Source organism: Cibotium barometz, chromosome 27 (genome assembly GCF_041138505.1).
Source record: "Cibotium barometz isolate CiBa-2024 chromosome 27, ASM4113850v1, whole genome shotgun sequence".
NCBI lineage: Eukaryota > Viridiplantae > Streptophyta > Polypodiopsida > Cyatheales > Cibotiaceae > Cibotium > Cibotium barometz.
The window spans coordinates 20736734-20762836 of NC_141072.1; the positions used below are offsets into that span (position 1 = coordinate 20736734).

General features: G+C 45.8%; 1 protein-coding gene across 3 annotated transcripts; it reads right to left on the minus strand.

The window, feature by feature from the left end:
• Positions 1-654: 654 nt before the first annotated feature.
• Positions 655-25659, minus strand: LOC147623161 (uncharacterized). Of its 3 annotated transcripts, none has more exons than XM_086821231.1 (6): positions 24937-25659; positions 21115-23202; positions 20750-20800; positions 2335-2433; positions 2012-2167; positions 655-1432 (listed from the first exon to the last, which is right to left on the minus strand). In XM_086821231.1, exons 2-6 carry the CDS (start codon positions 23068-23070, stop codon positions 1298-1300), a joined length of 2397 nt encoding a protein of 798 aa, XP_086677357.1. In that variant the 5' UTR covers positions 23071-23202; positions 24937-25659; the 3' UTR covers positions 655-1297. The 3 variants fall into 3 exon arrangements, with proteins under 3 accessions (XP_086677357.1, XP_086677356.1, XP_086677358.1); XM_086821230.1 differs by having other exon boundaries at positions 20699-20800; XM_086821232.1 differs by lacking the exon at positions 20750-20800.
• Positions 25660-26103: the final 444 nt, after the last annotated feature.

Consider the following 26103-nt stretch of genomic DNA (forward strand, 5'->3'; position numbering starts at 1 on the left):
TATTTCACATTAAGCATAGGGTAAGACTGCTTTATATATTCTAGCGTTGTCTTACAAAGGATAATTGCATGTTTAAGCAGGTAAAATGGCAAAGTGCATTGCGGGTAGGTTGACAAGATGAAGCCATGTTTACGTACATAATGGTGCACGGTGTGAGCATGTCTGCTCTCCTGGTCCAAGGCAGACGACAGGCCTTCACTGGTGCATCCACACAACTCGGTCTCATAATAACCCCAAGCCCTCACTTATATAGTGATAACGATGCCGTAAATAGCTAACCTGCTATAAACATCCGTAGATTAGTTCATGCCCAAGTACGTAAGAGTCTCCAATGCTACAAGGCAACCTTTGAGCTCCCAAAGCCGAAGAATTCTCTTGCTGTTACAGGAGGACTTGTTGCTGTACATAATGATCTACTCTGTTTGGCAAGTGGCAAGTGGCAAGGACTCGAGAAAAATTGATGATCTTTTAATATAGTGCTTCAGTGGTTTCCCATATTGCACCCTGCAGTGCCTCATTTCAAGGAAATGAAGAGTGAAGGATGGACTACCTGACTCAGACTGATACAAGATAGAAGTTCAAAAGTGTAAGTAAAGCATACTTATAACACTTACACAAAGCCAAGGTGAAAACATCATTGATGTGCCCTAAGGAGGTTCCCAATCATTCCTTCAATTATTATCAGCCCAGGGTAATTCACTTCTGGATTAATTTCTCCAGTGTACAGAGTTACTCCAGGAGCATGCTACAGCATATAAATAATATGGACACGCACCACATAACTATCAAATACAAAAGCTTCTACTTAAAACTCTAATAAAGCAGCAAGCCATAAAGTATGCTACGCCAACCTTCTGGCATTAACACCACTGTCGAGTTTCAAGCATGCTCCGTTGAGTCCTTGAACTAGCTTAGGCTTCACATTCACATGTACAAATTGTACTTGCACAACAGTATGCATCTCAGCAAAAGGCTGCATTGGTGGATGGTTAGTGCTAAGTACACCTTGACACCACCTTAACACAGCCTAATCCACCACACCTTGTTCTGTGTGGCGAACAAAATCCTGACAAGATACTGCTGGAGGAGAAGAATGTTTTATGCAATAACCAACCATGTCCTACACCCAAAATGAGACTGCAGAAAATGTAGCTGTCCAATACTGTTGATCTTAGAAGAAAGACACTGCATGGTCTGATAAGGCTGCCATCCCATCACAGATAACACGTTCTCCACTGCATGGCCTGACAAGGCTTGTATCCCATCATACATAACACATGTTCTCCCTTGTGCAGCTTTAGGATTTTAAATAGGGCGGAGATTTGCATATGGGACATTCATTCTTTTGCAACAGCCATTGCTTTATACAAACCGAATGATAACCATGGCCACAATCCAGCCTACCCAATTCATCATCTTCAACAAATTCCTCCTGCAAAAAGAAAGCATGAAATTGCGTAAGTCCAAAAGAAGGTATGTATACCCTTCTCTCACCCTCACATGCAAACCCTCAACACTCAAACCACTCACCCGCGCACGCACTCACACTCACACTCACACTCACACTCTCACCCACACTCACACTCACACTCACACTCACACTCACTACGTGCATGAGTGAGTAGTGTGACACTCACTTTAACTCAACACTCAACTCACACGCTCACATTCTCTCTCTCTCTCTCTCTCTCTGTCTCTCTCTCTCAACCACTCACCCACGCACGCACTACATTCATAAGCGAGAGTGGGTACACACTCAGAGAGAGAGAGAGAGAGAGAGAGAGAGAGAGAGAGAGAATGTGAGCATGTGAGTTAAAGACAGTGTCAATGTGTACACACACTCATGCCCGTAGTGACTGTGAGTGAGAGTGCCTGTATGCATGAGTGGTATGAGTGGTGTGTGTGTGTGTGTGTGTGTGTGTGAGAGAGAGAGAGAGAGAGTTCATTGTATATTGTATGTCTATAGCATAGATACACATGAGGAGAAAGAATACTAAAAACACCTCATTACCTGGCAGATGCTGCATTTCACATCACTGTCTTGAGATATAGCAGCAAGGGTTGCATCTAAAGAAGAGTATTTGCTCTCCCTCAAGCACAACGATATCGTTTTATCATCGAGTCCTGTGCTTACATTACCAATCCTTTCCTCTAAAGCTAGAAGGTCCTGCCCAAAGAAAACCCAAACCAACCCCATGAAGAAGCTTCAGAATATTAACAATGTGATGAGGTCATTCAGCACATCAAAGAATGCAAGTAAAGATTCATAAGAGAAGATGACACATGATTGAAAGTGCCATGTGTGAAAAGGGCTTATTCTATGAATCTACTCACCTCATAGGACATGTTGTCCACGTCCAATCTCATGTCACTATGCTCGTCATGTACATCAACCCCTCCATAAATTATAGCTGGGTCCAGCATCACAATATCCTGCAAAACATTGTGCGCCAAAATAGTTAAATATCTTCAATATTCAAAGTAAGGTACTTTGCCACATCATCATGGTCATTGGTTAGGTTGGTGCATATAATACACTAACCGTACAAATTCTCAAAGTCCTGATAGTACATGTGTGTCACTGTGCTACCTATTTTTGTAAAAGGAAAGGCATAAGAATGCATTGGAATCCATCAGAAAGAGAATTTTACATAAAACTAAGCTTCTAGTGTTAAGATAAAACCAATACCGTAAGGATGATATTATTATAACAATATATATACCTTCATAAGGTCAGAAAAATCGGAACTTACGAATTGAGAGATTTGAGAAAGAAATAATAGTGAAGGACAATGACAAAAACAAAGCATTTGAAAGATCAAAAATAAATAAACTAACAAGCTATGTAAACAATAGGTATTGTGTATATATTGATTTATTGGATTATGTATATTAGTATGATCCAATCATTAATGTGAAATTAAAATACAAATTCTTGATACAATATTAAAATTTTAAAAAAAACACAAATTTTATGCTCTTCTACAACAGACTATATTTCATTATTAAATTACATAAACCTAAATTCTCTCTCTCTCTCTCTCTCTCTCTCTCTCTCTCTCTCTCTCTCGGGACCAGATCTATCAGAGCAAGATTAGCAGCGTGTGGAGAGGCCCCAGGTCATTGTTCTCTCACATGCTCTTATGGGTGCTGTCCGACTGTGGCCTATGCCCTTTCATGGGCTGGCCGTTTGTGCCTAGGACCTTTATGGACCCAAACAATGGCCCATATGCTGCCCAAGGGTAGGACTCTCAAATCCCCATAAGATCTCCTCGTGGAACGTTCCTGGTACAAGACTCGAAACCTGCAAACAAACCAAACAAACAAGACAGGGGGTGCAGGCCTGACTTCACCTCCCAACCTCGACAACCGTGGGCAAGCCCACAAGACTTGGCTGTCCCCACCGAGCCACGAGCTGAGCTAACTAGATGGACGTACCGACCAATCTCTACCTCGTGATGTCCCATACCGCCACGAAGCTACCCTCGCATGCCTTGAGACTGCTGCCGGCCTCGGCTGCATGAAGTAGATGCACGTCTGCACTAGATCCAGGCTCTTGATCATAGAGCTCTCACAAAGTCACGCGAGACTCTATATGACTAACCATAGACCTTGGCCACCCTTTTATAGGTTCTTGGCCGGTCATCGGGCGTCCACACTTGGGTGCCCGACCGTTAGTCTATCCCTAACTCAGCTCACCAATCAGCCTGCCTAGCTCCAAGCTTCCCCAGTCTTGTGTGCGTGTAGCGCACGGTAGATACACACTGTGCACATGACACTCCCCTTCCTCACTCCTGAGCTCACTAAAAAGCCAAGGTAATCTCTCTGAAGAGTAGTCAATGTCTCCCATGTAACGTCCTCCTCAACACAATCCTTCCACTTGATCTTGAATTCCGTGATAAGCGTATTACGCAATCTTCTTTCACGAAATCCAAGAATCTTTTCAGGTTCGTGTGGAACAAATGTCATGTCCTCGACATCTATGATTTCTTGAGAAGTAACTAACTAGTTTGTTCCACCCAGTATTCAATTCATATGCAACTGAACCAATCCGTCGTTTAATACGAAATGGTCCACAGTATCTAGGGGATAATTTCAGAGATCGACCTGTCCGTAAAGTCTCGGAATCTTTCGGAACTCACAAATACACCATCGTTCCTTCAAAGAACTCTCGGGGTGAACGATGTCTATTAGAATAAAATATGTCTCGGTCTTGAGCACTTCTAATAGATTCCTTCGCAACTTGTAACATTTCTTGCATATCTTGCAAAAAATTACGTGCTGCATCGTGCTGAAGTCCTGAGAATCCTGCTGTAACAAGTGATCTAGGTTGAAAACCATACATAAGCATGAAAGGACTAAAACTTGTACTCGTATGCTTAGTACTGTTATACGCAAATTCTAACATAGGAAGATAATCCTCCCATGAACTCTTTCTTTTGGACACATATGCCCGAAGCATATCCTCCAAAATCTGATTCACTCTTTCAGTCTAGCCATCAAATTGAGGATGAACTGAGGAACTCAAATTCAAAGTTGTTTCCAACTTCTCAAAAACAAGTTTCCAAAAATCACTCGTAAACTTAGAGTCCCTATCACTGACTAGGACCTGCAGTAACCCATACAGTCTAAACAATTGCTCGATAAACTGCCTTGCTAATTGCGTAGCTATAATGATCTTCCGGATCGGTAAAAATCTAGTCATTTTTGTCAAGAGATCTATCCCAAATAGAAACGTGGCCTTGATATGTTCTTGGCAATCCCGTAATAAAATCCATGGAAATACTTTCCCATTTATTACCTGGGATTTGCAAAGGATGTTACAACTTACAACCCAGTCTGTCTAAAGCGTTCAGCTTTATTTGCTTGACAAACTTGACACTTGAGAACATAATCTTCTACATACCCTTTCATCTTTGGCCAATAAAAAGTGTGTTTCACTGACGATAATGTCGTGTACGCCAGGGTGCCCAACAGAAGGAGCGTAGTGACACTCTTCAAGAATCTTGGACCTAATGTCTGGGATCTGTGGTACACAAATTTTATCATTACGGAATAGTAAACCATTCCGAATCATCCACTGGCCTCCTGCAGCCTGAATGATAGGCTGCTCAGTCATCGAGTCTTGGTCAATCAATGAGCTCCCGTCCTAGATCTTCTGCCAAAATGGACCAAAATAACTATCAATCCTGCAAAGCCCTCTCAATGACTGAAATAAGTCAGTAGAAATCTCGGTAAACGACAAAGTATTCACCTCTCTAATTCGACTAAGCACATCTGCAACACTATTCATGGACCCTTTTCTATAACGAATCTCAAAATCAAAATCTTGCATTAATTCAGCCCATCGAGATTTTCTTCCTCTCAAATCGTCCGCATCACACACATACTTGATTGACTGATGATCAGTCAATACCACAAACTTGGAGCCAAATAAATAATGTCTCTAAACCTTGAGAGTGTGAATCACAACATAAAGCTTCCTTCTCAAGGATTGGCCAACCAGATTGAGTGTCGTCTAGCTTTTTACTTTCAAAAGCAACAGGTCTACCATCTTGAAATAGAGCAACTCCGATGACATAGTCAATGGCATCAGTTTCAAGAACATAAGGCCGACTAGGATTGGGTAATGCTAAGATAGGTGCTTCCTTGACTTTATCTTTCAAAAGACTTAAGGCCATATCCAGATCATTATTCCAAGTGATAGGTTGATTTGACTTACGTCTACGACCTTTCAACAAGTCGGTCATCGGTAGTGTGAGCTGAGAGTACTCCCACACAGATTTCCGAAGAAAAACAACAAAATCAAGAAAAGAACGAAGTTGTTTCACTGTTCGCGGTATAGGCCAATCCAGAACCTTTTGAACTCGGTCATAGTCAATGCTCAATCCATCTCTAGTGATCTTGTATCCCAAGTAAATGATGTCTGTCATGAAAAACTCACATTTATAAAATTTCACATATAGTCGATTATGTCCTAAAATAGTTAAGACAATCGTGAGATGTCTAACGTGATCCTCAAGAGTACGACTATATATCAAAATATCATCCAGGAACACAACCACAAATTTCCCCAAATGTTCACAAAAAAGATCGTTCATCATTTGCTGGAAAGTGGTTGGAGCATTGGTTAACCCAAAAGATAATACGAGAAACTCGTAATGGCCATACCTAGTCCGAAAGGCGGTTCTTTCGACATGCCTTTCATGAATACGTATCTGGTGATAGCCAGTACATAAATCTATCTTCGTGAAATATTTGGTTACATAATATAAGCAATCAATCAAAATTTAAAGTTAGAGGACAGTTTACTATATAGTGTATATATACAGAAAAATGAATGAAAAACTGCAAACTTTAAATTTGAAAAACAATTCATTTCTGAACAACACAATTACCAAAATGAGAGCTATCAGCAAACAAAAGCATAATTAGGTTTCACGAAATGGAATCACTTAAACGTTCAGTACCCATGACCCAAATGCCACGGGTTACATAATATAAGCAATCAATCAAAATTTAAAGTTAGAGAACAGTTTACTATCTAAAGAAGCCAAAAAAATAATAGTTCTAGTCACTAGTGTCGCTATCACTGCACATTGCAGAGCGCTCAATGATCAATCCACTTCATCACCATCAGATGATGAAGAAGATGAAGGTTCAAGATTTCCATCTGTCAACATGTTTCCTTCCTTATTGTCACCATTGAGCTATCTAATGGTCCTCTTATCTTCTTGTGTGAGCTTTGGGCTCTGGATAAGCATACTCCGTAGTGGTGCTCCATCGCTAGGACTGGCACGGCGTGATTCGTAGTGCCAGGGACGGGTGGATTGCACACGGTGTATGTTTCTGGATTACCACCGCTAGGACTGGCACGGCGTGATTCGTAGTGCCAGGGACGGGTGGATTGTACACTGTGTGTGTACCTGGAATTGACTTTCCGGTGGGCCTGTTTGTGCCCGGAAATGTCAAGTATTGTGCAAGTACATGAACGGAAATTATCCTTTAACAATGTTGCATTGTGCACTCATGTTTGCCTGCCTTTGAAATGTTTTCGCGTGAACTGGTTTCGTTTGCATGCCTGACATGTGTGTCTAGCTCAGGGGTCGGGGACGCCCTCCCGTGAGCCGTGGAATGCCTTGTCTTCTGACAGGTTTTGTGGCGTGTAAACAGGTGGGAAATCCTTATTTAAATAAGAGTTTTAAGTTATAAGCCTTATAACTTACAGGTTTCATACTTCATTAAAAGTAGGTGGACACTTTATAAATGTGGGCACCCTCTTTTGGCCTGGGCACCCTTTTATAGCATGTGGGGTGGGGGTTGGCCACCTACCCCACCTACCACACCCAATCCTTTGCATGGGAAGAAGGCGCCTCACTTCCAACCCTCTCCCTTGCATTTTGGAGGAGAAAAACACAACTGCTTGCTGAGATTTAGAGAAAACAGGCTGTACAGCAGCTGGAGCACTCAATATTCTCATGAAACAGGTTGTACAGCTTCTATTCCAACTATTGTTTGAGGACTGAACCACACAGCAGGTACAGCAGGTATATTACCCTCATTTCTTGCTGATTCTGGTCGTACAGTAGGTACAGCAGGTACAGGAAGTACAAAATCATCAATTGCCTGTTGATTCTGGCCGTACAGCAGCCTTGGAACCCTTTTCCCATGGACTGAATGGTACAGCTTCTCTCTTTTCACTTCCACGCGTGGATTCAGGTCTAAACAGCTCTCTTTTTCTCTCACGTGTGTACTCAAAACAGTTAGCAGGAGCCCTCTTCACTCCCACATGTGATTCAGGTCAGACCAGTGGGGTTATCCGCGTGGATTTAGGTCATACGCATTCCCTACAAGTGGCCCAGGTTGTTTCACTCTTCCTACTGGCTGTACGGTGGCTCCAAAAGATTTTCATCGCGAAGAATGAGGAATTCTCTTGCTCTCCTATGTCTGGACTCCTCTTCCATTCACCGAGTCAACTCCGTGAGGGTGCCCCATCGCTAGGACTGGCACGGCGTGATCCGTAGTACCAGGGACGGGTGGATTGCACGTGGAGTGTGACTCTGGAAGGTGCTATGGACGGGGCAGCCCTTGGTGACTGCAGACTCGGCATCAACAAACATATTTGGGTTTGATACTTTGTTTTTCATTGTGCATTGCTTATTGGAAATCTGGCCTTGGGCCCGTGTACTTGTAACAAATTCTCCCAAGAAATAATATCAATCCTTGGGGGGGGGGGGGGGGAGGGCCGGCCGTTCCGGCCTCAGTGTGGTGTCATCTATCTATGCTCAGAGTTGTTAATTACTTTTTATTGCTATTTTGTCTTGTGCTATTGTCTTTTAAGAGTGTATATTAAAGTGCTAATTGGAGAAGTGAGTCCAGGAAGGGGTGACCCCTGCTTGGGTCTCGTTTCACTTATCATACTCTAGCTCTGCAATGGCGGTGACCGCAGTGGCTGGCACCGCATCATCATCATCTCTCACTACTAAGTTGTTAGTACCAAAAGTATGTGAGTATCGTGCGATAAAACACACACATAAGTTAAACAAGAAAGTGCATGTATCCTCACCTGCTTGGGTGTCTCCAACGTGTGGAGACGGCTAAAATCGGAGATGGCGGCCAGCCTAGGGTTTTTTTGGCCCAAAATGTTTTTAAAAACTGCCACGTACGGCCAATGAGGTGATAGCTCAAGTGGTGAAGGTGTTTGCCTAGAACCAAGGGGTCCTGGGTTCAAAACCCATCTTGGTGCTTCCTAGACGACATCACCAATGGGTGGATAAATAAGCGCCTATGGTAGGCCGCCTATAGGCGGTGAAAAATTGGTAACTATGGGAGGATCTTCGGCAAAAGGCCAGTTGGGGAAAGAAAAGAACTTATAGCTCACATGTTTAATAGACCACTTTCGGAGGGCTTTCCATACCTGGTCCCTTCATACTATTGCCCCTATCCACAAGGCTGGGAATACCATGGATCCCAGCAACTACAAGACCATTATGATTGGCCATATTACGACCAAGCTTTATGGATCGGTTCTTGAGGCAAAGCTCAATGCCTTGGCAAAGAGAGAGGACTTCTGGGCACCAGGCCAGGCCAGCTTCCAACGGAACTTCTCTACATCAAATCATATCTTCACTCTCAAGAGCCTCATTGAGGAGGTGGCAAACACCTTTATTGCTGCTTTGTGGATTTCCGCAAAGCCTTTGACACAATGCCATGTGACCGCTTGCTCCAGAGGTTGCCGTTATGGGGAGTTCTGTCGGTGGAGATCATTTCATTATATGAGCTGGCAGTAGGGAGAGTTAGATGCCCAGAAGGCCTTTTAGAGGTGATCACTAGCACCATTGGGGTGAAACAAGGATATCCCCCCTATCCCCCACTCTTTGGCATCTATAATATTAATGAGATCTCACCCTTTATTGACCAAGAAGGCGGGAGAGGTGCAAGCACTCTCATTGCTGTACTCTTCTATGCTAATGACATAGTGCTTCTCTCATATTCTCAGGCCGGACTACACCGTCATATTGATGCACTGCAACATTTTTGTACACAACGGGGGCTCTCCATTAACCTTGGGAAAACCAAGGTGATGGTCTTTCACACTTCCCACAAAGTGATGAAGGATACAATGATCACATACAGAGACAGTGGAGTGGAGGTGACTAGTTCTTATGTCTACCTTGCGGTTACCTTCACCAATACTAGGAGACGATTCTCCATCCCAAGATAGATTGACTAGAGGATATGAAGCACTAGCCCTCCCAGAGCACCGGTGCCATCAGTCTTCCAAAAACCCCAGACAAAGGGGTAGCTCTTTGACACCTTGGTCACTCCAACGATAATGTATGAAGCCCCTTTTCGGCACCGGGATTATCCTCGACAGACTGGCAACGGATCAAGCGGTCTCTAATCCTCATGCTATTACGGATGATTCGTAGCAAACCATCTATCCCACATCATATGATTCGAGCGGAGTTTGCTACATCCTCCATGCTTAGAGGCACTCTTCCTGTATACAGAGAAAGAGAGATGGACCCCGCTTGACTCCCTCACCTAGCCTTGGAGTCTTCACAGGCGATTGCTACGAGAGGCACACACTCATCTTGGTATGGCTCTGTTATCACATGGTTTACGGCACATGTGCCTCAAATTAATCAGCTCCCTTCTTATCAGTATGAGCCAAACTCACCATATCTCAAGCTTTCTCGTGTGGACCATAACCGGGTGCTCCGATACGACTTGCTTTAAGCACACATGAGGGACAGCCCAAGCCTTCCAGGCCTAGCCGACAGCCTACCTAGCCATACAATGCTGTTGGGCTTGGCCATGGGCATCCTTGGCCCCTAGGGTGGCCCACAAGGGCTACCCCCTTTGCAGGTAAGGATCTTAAACCCTTTTAGGGTGGCCCACAAGGGCTACCCCCTTTGCAGGTAAGGATCTTAAACCCTTTTAGGGTGGCCCACAAGGCTGTCCTTCTACCTACATGCCCACATACCCTAAACCAAGTATGCTCCAAATCTAAACCTAAGATTGGTGTCCCATGCAAAGTTCAATTCACCTCTACATCATTCCAGAGGGTGACTCACAGTACGGACTGGCACTACTTCATGTGCGGGACTTGCACACCTAACCAAGACCATGTATGGGACTTGTACACCTAACCTTGGACGCTTAGAGTGGAACCCTAGTTGACTTGTCCTGGACTGGGACTCCCAAGGGACCAATTTCCACACCAAGTCCTGCACACCTGTGTACAAATATATCCACGTGGCATCCAAGTGTGGGATGCATGTGACATCCCCTTCTGCTTAACTTGACGGAAGCCACAAAGCCTCCAAATAGTCCTTCAATAAAGCCGGATAATCTTCGAAGAAGGTCTTGTCAAGCTACACCGCTCCTCAGTCTTGAAAGTTTGAAACTTCGTGAGGAACTATCTTTCTTTTAGACCGGAGCCGTGCTTGAAACTATGTAAAAGAATATGTTTTGGAACCATAACTTCAGCTTCGTCCACTATGTCTGGTTCATGTTCATCGTGGACATCGGAGAGAGGAGGCCCAATATAAGGATTCAACCAACTGACACGAAACACATCATGCATGGTCCAACTGGGAGGTAGCTTCAGCTTCATGGAAACCTCATTGATCTTCTTTAGAATGGAAAAGGGTCCAAAGCTCAAAATGACAACTTTGGACATCACTTACCCACATGTTTCAACCTTCGCTTCATGATCCTGAGATATATCCAATCTCTTTCCGACAAGGTCACATCTCTTCTGTTGTTGCTGGCCTGTCGAGTATAGACCTCTTACACTTTAGCCAACCTGTCTTTTACAGACTCCAAAATCTCCTGGAACGACTCTGTCAATCTATTAGCTTCACGCACTCAGGATGACGTCCTGGTCAGCAAAGACTGGAACGGTCTTCCAAATGCTACCAATAGCTAAAGAAAAATAGTCATTCAACACAACTCCAAATAAAGGCAAACACTATTCCCACTTACCTTGATGATCGAGAACATAACACTTCAGCACGTCGAACCCCAATTGATCGTAAATCTCCGTCTAGCCGTCCGTCTATGGGTGGAATGGAATGCACTGAAAAAAAATCAACTTGGTTCCAAAGATATCAAATAATGCCCTCTAGAAATGACTGGTAAACTTGGCATCTCGATCTGCACAATGGTCCTAGGTATATGCCACCTACGGGATACCAATGCCAAATAAGCAATCTAGTAACATCCTCAACAGCCACGTCAGCCCTACAAGGAATAAGCATAACAAATTTGCTAAAACAATCAACAATCGTCAAACATTGCGTATTACGCTTACCTAGACAAGGAGGCAAGTTCATCACAAAATCCTTCCAGATATCCTCAAGGGTCCTTCGAGAATGGGCAAAGATTGTAACAACCCTATCTTCTTCCCATGAGAAGCTTTCACTTTTTGACAAACCAAACATTGTTGCACATGAGTGAATAGGTCTCGCCTCATTCTTGGCCAATAAAATTGTCGCTCTACCTTCTCCAAGGTCGAGTTCATGCCCCTATGACCACCAGAGACCGCATCATGGGCATCGTGGAGAAGAGTTGCCTAGAATTGTTTCAACATGCAAAGTTGACCTTTGTAGAAAAGCCAACCATCGCGTATTAAGAAATGGCATGGTCATGTGGCGTCCAATGCATGTTCCCACTGAGTACCAAATTCCATAGAATCCGCGTACTTGTGCTTCATGTCATCTAGTCTTGTACCAACAAATTCCATTCGAGTAAACTGGATGTGCCACACAGTTCCTTTCCTGCTCAAGGCATTGACCACTGGGTTGGCCTTATCCGGAAGATACTCGATCATATCCCCAAATTGCTGGAAAATTTGGCTCCAACAGTGTTGATTTTCACTCCAATTTGTGCTTGGCATCACCTCTCTATGTCTGACTTCCTACCAACAACAAAGTAGGCTTCAAACTGATGAATCCAAGAATGCAGATTTGTGGAATCGAGTTTACCGTTTTACTTACTAAAATTCACTTTCTCGTGAAGATGAGTCAAAGAAGTCCCGATTACTAACCTGTGTCAAGAAGTGCAAGGCATCACTGGTGCTCCACGTATCGTTGTTGGTCATCTAGTGCGGAAGCCCGCCCCCGCTTGTGTTCAAAGCTCTACCTCCTGTACCTGCATTTCATGTAACTCATGGGAATGGTGTGTTAACTTCTCAAGGGAGATAGCCAAAGCATGGATCTTGGAAGGGTTCTAGAAAGAGATCTTGGAGATGACTGGCGGAGGAGAGGGGAAGGAGAAAGGAATGGGTGCCAAGGTTTCTTGAAGAGGTATCCATTTCTTTAAGGCCTATATAGAAGCCGTACATTCTTGCATCTATTCCCCTTGTCGCACAATGATGCGCATAAATTCTCGGAACATGGCATTCGTGTCAACATTGATGACCTGGCTTCTAGAAGCAATCATTGTCGAGGAAACAGTTTCTGCAAGGATTTGGTGCTCTCATCATCGGAATTTGTCAAAATGTGGGTGGTCAGGATTTTCCTAGGACCGCTACAATACCATCCACTATGACTGTGGGAGATGTTCCCCATCACTTCTGAAACCTAAAAACCAACCGTCCTTCGAGGGACGAGTCACACCGGAATGGGAGTGCAACCAGCGTCTAAAAACCAACCCATTGGTTGAATCTCTTTACCAAAAGGCAAAGCTCCAATTGTCAGAATATGCAGCGGAAATGATATCCAAACTTGGGTAGACAAGAGCAAGTAGACTGCAGAAAATAATCAGCACAAGAAACACTGAGAGATGTGTGTAACTCTTCTCTATACACAAGATCCCGAAGAAAACTGAATGAGAAAGTGGAGGAGGATGGGGGGGAATATATACAAGCCCATGAGGGCAGTCGGCCAGCTCTGGAAGAGGCCCACGACTCATAAAATGTCCACGACTGCTGAAAAACAGCAGTCGGCCAGCATCTGGTCCCCACATCTGCTCAGATCAGGTCGGCCAGCACACAGATAGCCCACGACTGCTCCAGATGCAGTCGGCCAGCCTCAGTGTGGTCCTGGCATCCCTCCAGCCACTAGGAAAAAAATGGGAAAAAATAGGGAAAAAATACGGGGAGTGTGGAAAAATGATATACGGGCGGGCACACCCACAACAGAGGCCCTGGTGTATACAAATAGACAGGAGATGACTTCTAACACCCCCTCTCAGCTCCGGGCTGTGTAACCAACCCCAGGGAGCTGGAGTGCCGCCTGAGCGTAGCCTGAGGTAGAGACTTCGTGAAGAGGTCCGCCGCATTGTCCTCCGTCGAACAATAAAGTAGCAAGATGTCACCAGCCAAGATCTTCTCACGAACAAAGTGATACTGTATCTCTATATGCTTGGTCCGGGCATGGAAAACCGGGTTCCGAGCAATAGCTATACAACTCTGGTTATCACACTGGATGACTGTGGGCTCCCTCTGTGGAAACCCCATCTCGCCAAGCAGCCTCCGCAGCCATACAACCTCACAAGCAACACCACAAGCAGCCCGATACTCTGCCTCTGTCGAAGAAAGGGCAATAGTCGGCTGCTTCTTGCTGCTCCAAGAAACCGCTCCTGAGCCGAGGGTAAAAGTGTATCCTGAAGTAGATCTCCTCGTGTCTGGATCTCCTCCCCAATCTGAGTCACTCCAACCTTGGAGTTTGACTCCATTCCCTCCTGTGTAAAAGAGTCCCAGATCCTTCGTACTCTGCAGATACCGCAAGATCCGCAATCCTGCGTCCCAATGAGTCTTCAATGGCGTCTGCATAAAAGAGCTCAACAGCCCCACGGAGAAGCTCAAGTCCAATCTGGTGTTCAGCAACCAGATCAATGAACCAACCAACTTCCGGTACTGCGAGGCATCAACTGGCTCACAAGGATCTGTCACGGTTAACTTTGTGTTCGGGTCCATCGGCGAAGTAATAGGCTTGCAGTTCTCCATCCCAAAGGCCTCAAGCAACTCATGAACATACCGCTGCTGAGAGACGAAAAACCCCCTCTGGGTCTGCCAGATCTCCAATCCCAAGAAGAAGTGGAGTAAGCCTAAGTCGGTCATCTCAAACTCCTGTGACAAGGCAGCCTTCGTCACTCCGATGTGCTCCACATGACCGCCGGTGAGAATGAGATCATCCACATAAAGGATGATGAGTGTGACCATGCCGCGTTCTCGAAAGAGATACAGGTCCGGATCTGCAACCGATCTCTGGAATCCAGTCCGAATAAAGAAGGAATCAATCTTCTGATTCCAAGCCCGCGGAGCCTGCTTAAGACCATACAAGGCCTTACGTAACCTGTAAACCATCCCTTCCGATCCTGGAACAATGAAGCCTGGAGGCTGCTCAACGTACACCTCCTCCTGCAGGTCACCATTAAGGAACGCCGATTTTACATCCATCTGGTACACGGGCCACCTCTGAGAAGAAGCAAGGGCAAGAACGGTCCGAATCGTGGTCATCCGCGCTGTCGGTGCAAAGGTATCCTCGTAGTCGATGCCTGGCCGCTGAGCATAACCCTTAGCCACGAGCCTGGCTTTGTGTTTGTCCACCGACCCATCAGCCGCGTACTTGGTCTTAAAGACCCATTTGACACCAATGACTGACCGCTTCGACGGCCTCGGTACCAACTCCCAAGTGTTGTTCTTCTCGATGGCGTCAAGTTCCACCTGCATGGCTTCCCTCCAAGTATCCTGTGAAAGGGCTTCCTTTACGGAAGTGGGCTCCTTATCCCGCATGATACGAGACATAAGAGCATAGTTCACCTGAAGAAGCTCCGCCGTGTTGCTTTTATCTCGAACTCGATGTGATCTTCGAGGGCCGTCCTCTGTGGTCCACTCGGAGGGTAGCTCCGTGACACCTGACTCCCGAAGGGTGTCCATCAACCACCTAGGTACTCGAACAGATCGTGGAGCCTCCTGTGATCGCGGGGGCTCAACTCCAGCTGCGGGCTCAACCTCCTGTGATGACTGAGGTGGATCAACTGGAGTGGTAGACTGGGAATCATCATCAGACTCTGGATCTCCAAGAAGTGGCGGCTCCTCGACAGTGGATGCTGGAACATGCTCGTCAAAGACCACATCCCGGCTGACAACAATCTCGTTCCTCTCTGGATCATACAACCTGTATGATGTATCCCTTGGAAAGAGAGTTATACCCCACAAATACCAGCTTGCGGGACTTGGGGTCAAGCTTCCCCCTCTGCTTCTTCGGAATATGTACATACGCGTCACTCCCAAAGACACGGAAGTGCGAGACATCGGGTTTCCTGCCAAAATATGCCTCAAATGGAGTCATATGGGGTACAGAAGTCGTCGGAGAGCGGTTAATGGTATGGACAGCTGTCGCCACAGCCTCACCCCAAAGTGGACGAGGAAGATCTCAATGCTCCAGCATGGTCCTCGCCATCTCCACCACAGTCCTGTTCTTACGTTCAACAACTCCATTCTCCGAAGGCGATCCGGTATTGGCCAATTCCCTCTTGATGCCATGATCTGCACAAAACCGAAAGAATACAGTCGAGGAGAATTCCCCTCCTTTGTCAGCCCTGAGAGTCTTGACCTGAAATCCAGACTCTTTCTCCACCATCACGTGCCAATCCTTGAACCGAGCAAAAGCCTGGTCCTTCTGTGAAAGAAAGTAGACCCACGTGAATCTGGTACAATCATCAACAAGCAGCATGAAGTAGAGAGATCCTCCCAAGGAAGGTATCTGCTGTGGTCCACACAAGTCAGTGTGAATCAACTCCAAAGGTTTCGAAGCCCGCTTGGAAGCCTGCTTCGGAAAGGATTCCCTGTGCGCCACGTATGCAAGAACTGCAGCGTCCTTGCCTACTACCAACATCTGGCAAGCCAACCACCATCTGGTCCCGGAAGGCGCGCCGCAAAGCATCCACATTTAAGTGGCCAAAACGAAAGTGCCACAAGTCTCCGACCTGAGAGCCTGTCAGTGAGGAGAGTGCAGAGAGTTTGTAGATACCGTTCTACACACCGCCTTCCCAAACAACTTTGCCTGTCTCACGGTCCCTTAGAGCAACTGAATGCTCCTCAAATTCCACCCGAAAGCCAGTCTTGCATACCTCATGCACTGACAAAAGATAAAAGCCCAGAGCAGGGACATAAAGAACACGGGAAGCATGCTTGCCCCCCTTGCCGTCGGGAATGATCTCCATCCGGCCCTCACTATGAATCGGAATAGTGGAGTTATCACCAATAAAGATACGACCTGACTGCCGCTTCAGATCCAGGAAGAAGTCACGGGATGGAGTCATGTGCCTGGAAGCACCACTGTCGAGAATCCATTCCCGAGTATCCTTTGCGGTGAAGCCAACTGCCTCCTCGCTCGAAGACGATGAATCATCGGAGTCCACCATCTCCAAGTGCACAAATGCCGGAGTCTTCGCAGCTGAGGCTGAGGACTCAGCACTCTTCCCTGTCCGCTTAGGGCACTTCCTCCAGTAGTGGCCTTTCTCGCCACAATCATTGCAAGATCTTTCGGCCTTCAGCTTCTCTCGTTCTGGATCAGGCTTCTTCTTGGAAGACTTATCTGGTGAAGCCTTCCCTTTGCCCTTGTTGGTATTACGGCCTTTCGACCGTTGGCCAGTTAAGGCCTCCGAACCTCCGCCGTGAGGAGGGTTCGTGAAACGTTCCTCCTGGTCCAAGACCATTGGCACAAGCTCCTCCCAAGTAATGGTGCTGAGCCTGCCACTCGTGATCAACGAGGAATAGAAAGCGGAATACTGACCAGGCAAGTGGGAAAGTAACGTGATGGCCATATCTTCGGACGATATCTCTTTCCCAGCTTGAAGGACTTCCTGCTGAAGGGCCTGCAGCTTGTTAATGTGTTCCCGCATCGTCGAAGACTTTGCAGGGTTCATAACCCGCATCTGCACTTCCAAGGATATCCGCTTCATGGGTGATACCCTGTTGTACAAAGAAGCCAAGTGCTCCCATATGCCTCTCGCCAGCGTCATGTGCTTCACATGGTTGATCACCTGTGGTGTGCAATTGAGGAATATAAATGACCGGACCCTGGCGTTGACACGGTCCCACATTTGTGCCTGTGCCTCTCGGTCCTTCCTCGCGGATAAAACCTCCCCTTCCTCAGCTTCCGGCCTTGGCACCCCTTTGATAATAAAATCAGCAAGATCATATGACTCCAGAACTGACTCCATCATGACCTTCCAGATGCCATAATTGGACCCGTCCAACTGCCGATCCACTGGGAACGTGGGAAGAGTCGGAATCTTCACGTGCTTCTCTGCCATCTCGAGTAAATCCGCCATCTCGGAGAGTAACCTGAAAGGGTGGGTGGGTGGGAAAAATCTGAAAATCAGAAAATATGCAAGTGGCTGTCCAGCCCCTCTGCCCGCCTTCCTCTTGCACCTTCACTTCCCGTTCAGCCCGAAACAGTCCACCGATCAGCAACCTGTTGCTCCCCCTCTTGCTCAGAAAAACGCCCAAGATCTGCTAGAGCCTAGGGCTCTGATACCATGTCAGAATATGCAGCGGAAATGATATCCAAACTTGGGTAGACAAGAGCAAGTAGACTGCAGAAAATAATCAGCACAAGAAACACTGAGAGATGTGTGTAAACTCTTCTCTATACACAAGATCCCGAAGAAAACTGAATGAGAAAGTGGAGGAGGATGGGGGGGAATATATACAAGCCCATGAGGGCAGTCGGCCAGCTCTGGAAGAGGCCCACGACTCATAAAATGTCCACGACTGCTGAAAAACAGCAGTCGGCCAGCATCTGGTCCCCACATCTGCTCAGATCAGGTCGGCCAGCACACAGATAGCCCACGACTGCTCCAGATGCAGTCGGCCAGCCTCAGTGTGGTCCTGGCATCACCTGGCAGCCCTCCAGCCACTAGGAAAAAAATGGGAAAAAATAGGGAAAAAATACAGGGAGTGTGGAAAAATGATATACGGGCGGGCACACCCACAACAGAGGCCCTGGTGTATACAAATAGACAGGAGATGACTTCTAACACCAATACCACTGTAACATGAGAAAGCTTACAGACAGGATTATACTTCAGATAAAGAATATTCAGCGCCTTGATTCTTAACGATTGCACAATGTAGCGGAAGTAAGAGTGCAAGACACACACAGAGAGAGAGAGAGAGAGAGAGAGAGAGAGAGAGAGAGAGAGAGAGAGAGGGCAGAACACCTGATTGGGTCCCAAATACCCTCTGCTTTATTGAATGATAAGAAAAAGACTCAAATCTGTAGATCTTCCCTTGGCAGTAAACCTTCAGCCTGTAGATGATCTGTTCTTGAACTTCAATCCACCTTTGCGTTATGCTCCATTTGGCTGTCCTGGCCCTTGGAACACTTCAGCACTTCGAGAATTATGAGATGCTTTAACTCTTGACTAAGCCATGCTTATATAGTAATCCTATATGCTGGTCAGTGGTTACTAGAAGGCTGTCAGCCTGCTGATTTAACCCCCACGACCTGTTATTCCAGCCTATAAATAGGTGCCTTTCACATTGGCCTGGCCGCCTTGCTCTGGCTGCTGGCCGTGCAGTCCAGGCTGGCCGCCAACTGGCTGGTCAAGCCCCATCAAGGCCAGAAGGGCTGGTCGACTTGGCCCCTACCCCTTCTAGGCCTGGCCAACAGCCTATCCAGCCATACAACGCTGTTGGGCTTGACCATGGGCCTCCTTGGCCCCTAGGGTGGCCCACAAGGGCTTCCCCTTCTACCTACATGCCCACATACCCTAAACCAGGTATGCTCCAAATCTAAACCTAAGATTGGTGTCCCAGGCAGTGCCCGGTTCACCTCTACATCATTCCAGAGGGTGACTCACGATACGGACTGGCACTGCTTCATGTGTGGGACTCGCACACCTGACCAAGACCATGGACGAGACTTGTACACATGACCTTGGACGCTTAGAGTGGAACCCTAGCTGACTTGTCTCGGACTCGGGCTCACAACGGACCAGTTTCCACTCCAAGTCCTGCACCTACTTGAGTCTTGCGCAGATATGTCCGCATGGCATCCAAGCGCGGATGCACATGACATAGTCCTTGTTGCAGGTCTACTAGTCCAGGGGTATGGGCACTTCACATATTCTGATATATGCCTTCTTGAACCTGCGGTGCTTGCTCTGATACCAATGTGACATAACAGAAGCCTTCATGCCTTAATCACGGTGCTTAAGCACCCTGTAGGACCCTTATTGCAAAACACATGAAAGAGAGAGACACAGAGAGAGAGAGAATAATTTTCAATATATGTATTATGTACATGAAAAGGTTACATGTATGCTTGGCCAATAATAAGACTACCTATGACCAATCTCCAAGAGGGAGAGAGATGAATTATGACTAAATTATAAATAAGCCTTACGTAGGCTCTTTTGGAGCAAGTCGGCCTGAATAGATGCTATCGGCCCAAAAGAAAAGCCCACGGCTGATGTAAATCATCATAAATGCTATGTTTTCACGTGTGGCTATCGGGAAGTTGGCATGGCACCCCTCGATGCTAGCAGACGAGATATACTGTTGTAAATGCTTGTCGTCTGGGTGGTAATGCCCTAAATGAATGCCTAATACTACTACCAAATGTGGGATTAGATGTGAGGTTAGCCATGTCACACTGCATGCACGTGACATCATAAGAGATTTCCAACACTATTGGGGTGAAACAGGGATGCCCTCTATCACCCACTCTTTTTGGCCTATACGTTGATGGGATCTCGAGCTTCATTGACATGTTAGGCGCGCTGGTCCCATGACGTAGTTGAGGGAGATCTTTCAACCTTACTCATTAGCCCCATGCTTGATATTTTGGAGAGTGGGATACAATCTATTGAGGGCTAATGCTCATCTCATGTTTCATGTTCCTTGTATTCCATGATGAGATTTCCATGGACAGTTTTGTATCACTCCATTGAGATAGTTTTGATTTGTTCTATGTCATTCTCCATTCCACAATGAGATATGCCATGGACATTATTGTATCACTTTGGTCTCATAGGCCCATTGGGTCTTTAGTAGACACTTAATCTCTCTCTCTCCCTCTCTCTCTCTCTCTCTCTCTCTCTCACATAAAGCAATCAAGTAGGCTTTATAAATCTTAAATTGGGACATAGCAAGTAGTCCCATTTAGCTTCAACTCACATCCTCTAATCTTCATGCTAAAGGTCAACCTACTAATTTTAAATTTTGCCTAACCAGAAATGCATCCTCAAAAATTTGTGAAGTTGACAAGGACACATCTCCCACCTCAACAGTCATGTCTTCACTTCTAAATGCATGGTGCATTGCAGTTAATATCTGCCAACAAAATCAGAAAGAAAGAATTAATAATCTCCCACATTAAGTTACTGCAGAGAAGTGAACTACAGTCATATGATTACAAGTCACAAAAAGACGACAGCTCTTTACAGACAGATTCCCTCCCCCATTTGGACAGGGAAGGGTTGGATAGATCCCCTGCCCATAGGGGACGGGCAGGTGAGACCTCCCCTTTTCATAAGCAGGGATTGCATCCGTAAAGACATTTTGGTGCTGATAACAATGACAGGAAATTTGCCATGCAGACTTTGACAGCATCTCACAAAAATGCAGTAGCTAAGATAAGAATGAACCTCAGACAGAAACTGGCGGCGATACTCTCCATCTGCTCGAAGCATTTGTAGGCCTCTAAATGGTAAACCAAGTATACTCTGAACAGGTCCTGCAAGAAGAGCTTCACGCCTCCCACGAGAAGGTGAAGGTGAAGCATACCGACCTGCATGCTGCCCTGCAGATGGTAAAGGAACTTCTAAAGAACGCCCAAATGGAAGTTGATGGCTAGTTACTGTTGATGTTGGAGCAGGTGGTGCAGGGTTTCTATTGATCCTATGACCGTTTGATCCTGATGCCGAAAGGTAAGATGAAAGAGTGCCCGAATTGAGAAAAGGATTTGCGGCCTGACTGGTGCGGGCACTAAAGTCAGGGGGGTTCATCTCTCTCCCCGTTGGGCCAGCCACACCTCTGCTGGGGCTAGTCTGACTTGCCAATCTTTTCTCCATTGTTGCTGCTGCCGCCCAATCAGGACCCCTTCCTGACATACTTCTTGCGTGGCTTCCTCCGAATACTCCAGTCGAGCCGCCCCTCTCCCTGGACCCAGAGCTGGAGAAAGCACTACTGCCTCTTCTGGAGCCACTATTCACACCCCAGTTGGCCGATACTGGAGGTGCAGAGCTTCTCTCACCAAACATTGCAGGCCAATGATCAATTTCTGGCAAAGCAAGAGTGCTACTTGCGGTATTTCCACCAAAAACATCATGTTCCCTCCTTGTCAAAGCATGTGAATGTGCAGTCCTCAAATTTCTTGCGAATAGTGAATGCAACTGAGAGTGGCTTGGTTCTTGCACCATGCTGAATGGCTGGTTCTGAAGACTTCTTGGAGCATCCTCCCCAGTTCCAATCAAAGTGGAGGCTTTCTCAATACCACCACTCTGAGATTGAAAACAATCATTATCATTGCCCACGTAGCCAATACAATCATTGTGAGAATCATCCCATATCTGAATCATAGAAGAGTCATTTGTCACATTGAAATTGGCAAACCCATTAGGATCTGATGTGTTCATGCCAACTCCTCCTGTCTTAGCTGTAACACTTTCTCTTCTAGCAGCAAAATGGGGATCAAACGATGAGGCATCTGCAAAATCAACAGTTGATATCTTCCTTTTGTATGCACCCCGTATATCCCCATGTGCATGATCAGATCTGCCATTTCCAAAGAAATCAGTTGGGCTGCCAGCTAAGCCGCCTGAGTGAAAAAAGGGCTTCCTTTCCTCACCTTCAGTTAGCAACAAGGGGTTAGGAAAGGCACATGCATCTGAATTCTCTCCATCTCCAATTCCGCCAGCAGCACTAGTGTTACGGTGGTTCAAACTTTTCCCCTCTATGTTTTCTGCATATTGTCCCACCGAATTTGACATCAAGTCCCTCGTGGTTTTCCAATCACCGCCTGTAAAGCATGCCATGGGAGGGCTTAGATCTGTCTGTGATCCAGCATATGCACTCCAGCTTCCTATTCCAGATGCAGTCACTTGTCTCGATCCATTTCCAAGCATCACACTGGGTGGAGGGAGAGATGAGCTGCTACTGCCTGCTACATCCAGGCCAGCATGAAAAAAATCAAAACCAGTGGTTCCTAAATCTCTTGTCTCACAGTATCCAAACAGCTCTGTCTGTAAGCCCTGCCCAAAATTGGGTTCATGACCAAGGTGTGTCCTGCTAGGTCCAGGTCCTTGCTCGTCTAAATTGTTTGGGAACTGAGAGGTGGCACCCCAGCAATGCTGACGCTTTGCTCTATGAGAGACTTGCATTGCTCGTGCCTGTGGAAAATCACCTGACAAGGTCCTCCAGGCATCATTTTCTAAATCCCAACAATCATTCTTTGAGCTCACGTTGCTGCCATTGACGTCTCTTAGAGGCCAACTGCTGCTGCTTGCCTGACATTCATTTTCCACTGAGCCCAAACCATAGCTTTGCCTACCAATGGCCAAAAGGGGAGGTTCATTCATCTCAGCACTATCGTTCAACTCCATGGTTCTGGGTGCCAAAAAGGAAGTTTAACACCAACTTTTTGTATTTAGAGGTCAAAAGCCACACAAAGCAGTTCGAACCAAATGTTGCATCCCAAAGGTGAAGAGAAGGTATTACGACTCATGCATAGAATCCTGAAAAAAGACATAAGTAGTAAAGCATCAACATCTTATCCTATATTAATCAAACGTCAAAACAATGCATACATACAAACACATGCATATACATACACGCACGCACGCATGCGTGCACACTCAAAATCAGCTTGTGCACTCTATCAAAATGGCCCTTTCTATCAGGCAACCCCTAGTACTTAAACACACACACACACACAGAGAGTCAGCCTTGTATCAAAACTGCTCTTTCTCTCATGCAACACTCCAAGCTGACCGGCATGAAAAAAGGGGTCTGTGAAAGGCTTTGGTTCCAAGTGTCGTAAAAGGGTTTGAGGAGTTCAGGTAAGAAGAAAAGGGTTTAGGGAGTCGGGAGTTCATGAAAGATGTGGACCCCCACACCCTGCTCGGAGGGGGGTGTTACAAGGTGGGGTATGGAATACTAAGGGCAACTCAGACCATAATTTGGACCTATTTAGAGCTTGAGACAAAGTAATGTAACACTTCATATTCCCGACCATATTTGGAGAATTGGGGAACAGGAATGGGGACAAAAACGGAAATTTTGATGGGCTTGAAATGGGGAAACACCACGTCAGTAAGGGGGATGTAAAATAAGAGTATATGACTAGAAGCTAGGGTGGGTGAGAAGAAAGAACAAAGAAACTACTAATATGGCCTTGAAATTGGGATTTTGCAAGGGAAACGCCGGGTGTTCTCGAGGTAATGGCCGAAAAATGGCAAAGGGAAACAGGCGAAATGGTTGAATCATACCGTTTTTGGAAATGGAAATATACATAATGGCTAAAACACATTTCAGAACTTTGGACCCCCTGAAACAGCTGAAAACAACCGGAGTTTCAAGAGTTTCAACTATGAAACAAAGTGATACAACACTCCAGCAATTATATTACAACAACAAGATCCCAACAGGAAAAGCACCCCTTGTATCACCCAAACTTTTCTTCCATTGCCCCACTCAAATCTTCCCTTTCAGTTTATATTTCTGCTTTCCTTTCCCAGTTTCCCATAATTGTGCTTAACACTCTGCAGCCTTACCCACACTAATAACCCTATTACCCTATACTCTTGAAAACAGACAGATTACACCATTATTTGCACACAATTGAGCACAGCTTCACTGCACACCGATCAGCCAGTTTGTGAACGTGAAGCCTTTCATGTGCAAAATGGGAAGTTCTCACTTATTATTGTTGTTGTGTGCTACACATTACAATTTCAATCCACTAAAGACAAACTTCGAATGCACACAGCATTTCAGATAATATAGTTACAACTTACAACATAGACATTCTTGAGGATCAACAGCTTCCAAGAATGCTGTGCTGTACATTCATAATCAAAACACATGTGCACACGTAGACACAACTCTCATGCTTGTGCACACATACAACCTCTGTTGATGTCATATTGTACATACATGACATGCTCATGAAGACGGGCAATCTTGCCCATCCATGCCCTTTACCCCTCGTGTGAACGGGGATATATCTGTGTCCAGCCGTAGCTAAAGACCACTTGTTAATATCTTATGATCTGAGCATCAAGAACTTTGACCAGAAGCAGCAGAAATCACAGTAAAAAATAACAATAAATGATGAAATCTTCGATAGAGGATCAACGCTACCACACACACCGACGCATGCACACGCACACGCACACGCACACGCACACACATACACACACAAGCAATGAGAAAGGGTTCAGATGCACAGGAAAGATGAGATGATACACCTTAAACCTTCCTCCTCTTTCTCCTATCCTTTCTTCCTCTTCCGCTGCTCTCCTTTCTTCCTCCGATCTCTTCAAGTCAAAAATCTCAACTTCGCCCCTCCCTGTGATGTCGCCGATCTGCTCCTTTCACAGCAAGAAGTTCTCGTTATTTCTCCACAGAGAGAGAACATTTTTGCGTAGATCGGAGGCAGTGTGTTCAAGACGCAAGGGAAATGAGGGCAGAGACAGAATCGGTTTAAGGAGGAAAGACAAGGGTTAAATAGAGAAATAAAGGGTTGGGGAGAAAGAAGAATAGGGTAAAGCACGGGGGGGGGGGGGGAGAGAGAGAGAGAGAGAGAGAGAGAGAGAGAGGGGTAGGGGGTCCTCCAGCTTAGAGGAGATGCGTCTTGTCTTTCGAGGAGGCGTGAGAGAGGCTACATTCACTACTGCTGAATTGTATACACCATCCACCATGTGGTCATTAAAAAAAGGCACCAGTTTTACCCCCAAAACATGGCTAGCACATGTGTCTGTAAACGGCCTACATCATATGACATATTCAGTACATAGGACAAGCAATGTATGGTGGTATCGCCTTGGCATGGGTGACCCAACCTTCACTTAAGATGAAGCTTTCCATTGAATTTGCTCTTTTCAGTCTCCTAACACTGATTATAATGCAGGTTGGTGGGTGGAGGCTGGACGAGGGCACAATTGTCCCAACACAATGTTGTTGGGCAATTCATGTTTGCATGGGCGAGCATAAGCCCTATAAAGAGGAAGCAACAAAGTAAACAAGCCTCGCTTGTGTAAGCAATGACTGAATCAAAAGTTTATCAATGAAACTTGGGACCTGTCATCCCCACCCCACATAAAATTACCTCCCATTATTGTATAAGAATGAAGCACTTCTAGAGGTAATGGGTCGGCTTTTGTTGTGCAACGCCTCAAGATGGTTTTAATATTCAAAAACCACACCATATGGTAAGGAAGTCACGGAAAGGCAATGATTGTGGTAAACAAAATGTATCAAATTGAAGCACTCCCTTTTTCAAGTAGCTCCTAACCATTGAGCACACGTTACATTTCATATGTTGATATCACGATCTAAAGTTTAGTGGCATCCATTCATGATTTAGCGACATTTCAACACCTCCACATGGCTTAGCCTTTGGGTGGTTCTTTTAA